Source organism: Lepidochelys kempii, chromosome 5, assembly GCF_965140285.1.
Source record: "Lepidochelys kempii isolate rLepKem1 chromosome 5, rLepKem1.hap1, whole genome shotgun sequence".
Taxonomy (NCBI): domain Eukaryota; kingdom Metazoa; phylum Chordata; order Testudines; family Cheloniidae; genus Lepidochelys; species Lepidochelys kempii.
In genome coordinates, this window is record NC_136384.1 from 15760517 (window position 1) to 15765643 (window position 5127).

The 5127-nt window shown below is 43.9% G+C and overlaps 1 protein-coding gene across 1 annotated transcript; it reads right to left on the bottom strand.

Moving 5' to 3' along the window:
* Positions 1 to 1307: 1307 nt before the first annotated feature.
* On the bottom strand, positions 1308 to 4728 carry C5H18orf32 (chromosome 5 C18orf32 homolog). The gene is made up of 3 exons (XM_073343516.1): positions 4618 to 4728; positions 3193 to 3446; positions 1308 to 2232 (listed from the first exon to the last, which is right to left on the bottom strand). The coding sequence occupies exons 2-3, from the start codon at positions 3418 to 3420 to the stop codon at positions 2158 to 2160; spliced, it is 303 nt and encodes a 100-aa protein (XP_073199617.1). The 5' UTR covers positions 3421 to 3446; positions 4618 to 4728; the 3' UTR covers positions 1308 to 2157.
* Positions 4729 to 5127: the final 399 nt, after the last annotated feature.

Here is a 5127-nt window from a genome sequence, read left to right on the forward strand (position 1 = left end):
ACCTGTGATCCTCAGGGCAGAGCCGTTGCCTCATCTGATTCTATAGCCACTAGAGGCCATGTTCCCCTCCTCACCCCATTACCCTCTGCAACAAGTGTCATTTCCTAGCCTACAAATGCTTGACTTTGCAACCTTAGTGTTTTGAATGTAATTTTTCCTAGCAGCTTCATTGCAGGGAAGGTCCTGCATGGCCCCTGCAGCCCTGAGCTAGAGCATGCTCAACACAAATGGAATCTTTGGAAGAACTGTGAAGCCAACACGACAAGTCTGATTATCTGCATACTGAGATCTTTCAAAGGCTTATAACTTGGGCAAGTGTTCACAGGGACAGCAACAGGAACAAGAGACTCGGGTTAAATTTCAAGTCCCTGCTCCAAAGCTCATTAGCCCTAGAGCTTCTCAACAAAATGGGTGCAAAAAAATTTAACCTGGCCAAAACAACACTTTCCCCTAATCTCATTCTTGGAATCAGCTGAACCATTTTTTTTTTAAAGTTAACAAAGAGTTCAGGCTGAGACAGGCACTAAAGCATGGAAAATTTCAATCTCAATGGTTGAAGTTTGGCAAAGTTATAAAAAACTGCAACAGGGTTTTATTGTGGAACTTTAACTACAGGTATTACCTGTGCCATACAGAATAAAATAATCAACTGTTAAGTGGAATATTAAAATAAGAAGTTCAGTTCCCCCTCCCCTCTACCATGTATTAGTCATACAAGAATGTTTCCTATTATCTTTTCAAGTTCAGTTTTAGGACATCCCAAGAGATGGGGCTCCAGTCACATGCATTGGAAGAGTGGGCCAGAGCCTGATATACATCAGTAACTTTTCCTATTTTCATTCCATTACTCCTAGTTATGCCCTCCATGAACCACCCAAAATAGTTCTTCTCCAGACTGATGGCATTTTTGGACCCTTCAGTAGGAGCCCCTCCACCCATGGGTCATTATTGCTTCTGTCCTCTGAATTGTCTCAACTCATGTACCACTCCAAACAGAACAGTATCCCACCTGCACTGGAGAGGTATACAGAAAGGGACTATTACCTTTACACTCTGCAGAGCTGAGAGGCATGTAAAACAGCACAGTTTCCATTAATGAAGCACAGCAGGACAGGAAGCCTCTTTTTCTATTGGGGGTCAGACCTGGCACAGCATGAGAAGTCAGGAAGCCACCACAAACAAAGCAAGCTGTTCAGATGCCATCCCTGTGGTGGGGTCCCGGTCTATATAATATTCCCCTGAGCTTTGAGACCTTTCCATTACAAGAACAAAAATTTTAAATTAGAAAGAAAACGAAACTAGAAACATTTTTATAAGAAACAAATGTTTTAATAAAATGCCAGTTTGTTTTAGTTAAGTTACACAAGCAGGTTAACCAGATTTTTCTGGACTCATTCTGAATTTTACAATTCTGACATCTACCATCTTAACTACAGCAGCTTGCACAAAGTAGTAATTCTCTCATGCTATGTCCCTGCCATTCCTCCGGGCTTGCTTTCTGCGTCCAATAAACTAAATATATCCTGTAAATACTGCACCTATTCTAGCTTATTGGTTACCAGGTGGAGATCTCTTTTATAAATTTTCTTCAGAGCATTGCCAAGAAACACGCAGGTGTCCTCAGTACAATCCATAACATGTTTAGCAGAGATGGGGAAAGTTATAGCTCTTAGAGCAAGAGATTGCACATTACTCCATCAAACTATATTGGATGAAACCCTAACCTTTCGCATGCAGCTCTGAGAGCAGAGTAATGAGCTACAATGAAGTTTGAGTTTCAGGAACTGTTGTAAAATACATAGATTTTAGATGAATTACAAGACAACTATAAGAATTTAACACATTTACCATGTAAAGCTTCATTTATTGATAAAAAATAAATTAATCTAGGATATCTAACCATATCATCTGAACTGCATTACAGATGCAGAGAATTTCAGTGAGGAAAATGTAGTAAGGAATAAGAATAGTTTAAAACAACTTCTCAAACATCTTAAAGAGAAAGCTGCTAAACTCACACATTTCAGTGGCAGAGGAAACCCTCTGCAACAAACTCATGCTTCGTTTCAGGTAGAAGGGCCACCAAATCTCAAAGAGGGAACAATATCACCAGTTCACATTGTGCAGCAATGAGAAGCTCCTAACGAACAAGTTCCTTTAATCAGTCTTCTTGTCAGAAACTTCCGTTGATCCCTCCGTAGTGAATCCATTTGCGACCCCATTGCTTTCAATCTGAAATTGGAAGTAAATGATAGTACCATGAACCCATGTCAAAAAAAAATTCTTCACATTCAGAACCCTAGAGTTTAGTTGGGGAGGAAAGAATGAAGAGACAAGTTCAGAACATCTGCCTCAGTTCTGAGAAATTTGCAGTAACAGACTGAAATTTAAAAAAGTTAGGTAAAGCCTTATATACAATTCTTACTTTCTAAAAGGCCAGAGGAAAAAAAATGTATATAGAAGAGCTTATGCCCATTTCTTTGGATATTAAAGTGCAATTATGGTACAAAAATGTTATCATGTTAAAAAAAAACCACAGCACTTGAAACATGTTGGTCAGTACACACTATTGTTTACCGCGACTGCAGAGCCAGTACAGGAAACTGGCTTCTGTTCTGCTTAATGCATCAGATGATCTGTCATTTAAGATTTAATTCCTGAATTTTTTGGAGTGGAAAAGTAAAAGTTTTTAAGCAGAATTATTAGCTATAGCTGGGATAGAGCATGCCATTCTACAATGATTCTGTTCTCTCTAAGAGGTCTCAGAGGTTGATTTGGGGCAATTGTTCTTCCTACTTGAGAAAACTGTAGCTGGTTAAAAGAAAAAGTAGTACCTGTGGCACCTTAGACACTAACAAATTTATCTGAGCATAAGCTTTCGTGAGCTACAGCTCACTTCATTGAATGCATCCGATGAAGTGAGCTGTAGCTCACGTAAGCTTAAGCTCAAATAAATTTGTTAGTCTCTAAAGGTGCCACAAGTACTACTTTTCTTTTTGCGAATACAGACTAACACAGCTGTTACTCTGTATCTGGTTAGACATTCACAACCTTTTCTGTCATATCTGAATTTCCCCCAAAACAATCCACCATGCCCTTGTGACTTCCAGGTTGGATTGTTATAGGGTGCTCTACTTGGGGATTCCATGCTTAGCTACCTCCCTCCCATATGCATTAAAATATATTACTTACCTTATACATTCCAGAATCATCTGTTGGGCCTAGGTTTGTGGTTGAAGTCCCCAGAATAGTTCCAGTACTGTCTCCTTGGCCTTGTTTGGTGGCCAGTGTTCCCTGCACAGATTTCCTAGGCCATATGCGCTTAATGAAAGGTGAAATTATAGGGTAGACATATGGCTCAAGGAATTTCTTATAGACCCAGAGCAGAACTGGAATGACAATACAAGGAATGCACACCATGGTTCTTTCCAATCCTCTGACAGAATCTGTTGATACAAGAGGCAATAAAATAGCACTGAAAACCAAGGGACTGACATTTTAAAAAGTCTTAAAAAAAAAACTTATAAAAATCTTTGCAATGCTTTAAGTTTAAGAAGCCAGTCTCTAATTTAGATCAACATGTCTTCTGCTTACTATTCATCCTTCCAACAGCTTATACAATAGAAACAGTGAAGATCTTAGTCACCCTGTTCTGCCTCCTCTTCATGTTGTAAAAAGGGGACCTGAAGATTTCCCTGCTTATTTCTTTATATTAGAAATTCAGGTGCTGTCTAAAAGACTAAGAATAGAGAGTTCATGAAATAAGAAAGTGAAGGCTGAGCAACGGAAAGGGGAAGGGATTTTAGTCAGTGTTAAATTCTTTGTTTTCATAAATTCTATTTAACATTGTGGATAGAGGAAATCTTTGTTAAAACCTCAGTCGATCCCAACTCTTCCATTAAGTTATGCATGCAAGCAATCAATGTGTGTCTAGACACCCCTTCTCCCAAAAAGTCTTCCAGCAAAGACCAGAACTGGCATGCATTACATTTCAATGGCCAGATGGTTTCAAGGTCAGTATTCTTTTTACACAAGAGGTTTTTTTTGTTTTGTTTTTGCAGCCACAAAGCTGGAATTGTTGACTGAGAAGTTTTCTATTAGAAAACCAGCACAAAGGATTGAAACCAACCAACAAAAACATGAACTCTTTTCCTGTTTATGACACACACATTCCTAAAAGGATTTATTTCCAGAAGCTGGGGGGAAAGGATAAGCACAAAAAACGCCAGGGGCCCAGCCACCTCCACAAGGCCAGAAGCAACCCTGGGCATAGGGCAAGAAGGGCCCGGCGTCTTTCACCGCCTCCACCTCGCACGGGGGTCACAGGCTTGGGGGGAGGGCGTCCAGGGCACCAGAAAGGAGGGGAACGAGGAAAGCAGGCAGGGGAGGAGGGAATCCGCGCAGGGACAAGCCGGTGGGGCGGGAGCTCAGGCAGGGACGGCGGGCGTGGGGGGTTCTCCCTACACCGGGGGAAGCCACCAGGGAGACGCCAGCTCCCCTTCCCGCAGGGGCGGCGCCCGGCAGGAGGCGCGGGGAGGCAGAGGGAACAGCCCGCCCCCCCATTATGAACGGAGGGAGGGGGACGGACAAGGGACTCCCTGACCGCAACGGACCCACCTGCCGGCTCCTCCTCCTGCGACGACCCCAACCGCAGCCAAGCACCGCTCGGGCTGTGAGCGACGCCGCGCCGGAAGCCGCCTCTTCACTTCCGCCTTCCGGACGGGATTGATGACGTCGCCGGCCCAGCGCCAATGGGAAAAGGAGCCCCGTTGATCACGTGCGCAAAAACATGAGGGGTGGGCGTGGCCGCCAACCGCCAGGACGCCAGAGGCAAAGCGTCAGCGGCCAAAGCTGCGGCGTCCGGACCGTTTCTGCCCCCGCCCGCCGTGTCTCGAGCCGGCCGGGAGCGCCGAGAGCCGCGGCCGGGGAGAGTCCGGAGGCGGCTTAGAGCGGAGCGGGCCCCCGACCCCCCCGTTCCGCTGAGCCGCCGGGGAACTGGAAACAGTTGGTGGACCCCTTAAGGGCCTTTCTAAATGCGTGTGCCCTGAACAAACTATTGTAAAGCGCTTTGGATAAAAGCTCTAGATAAAAAAACCTTAATACGCTTTTTTGTTGTTGTTGTTCTAC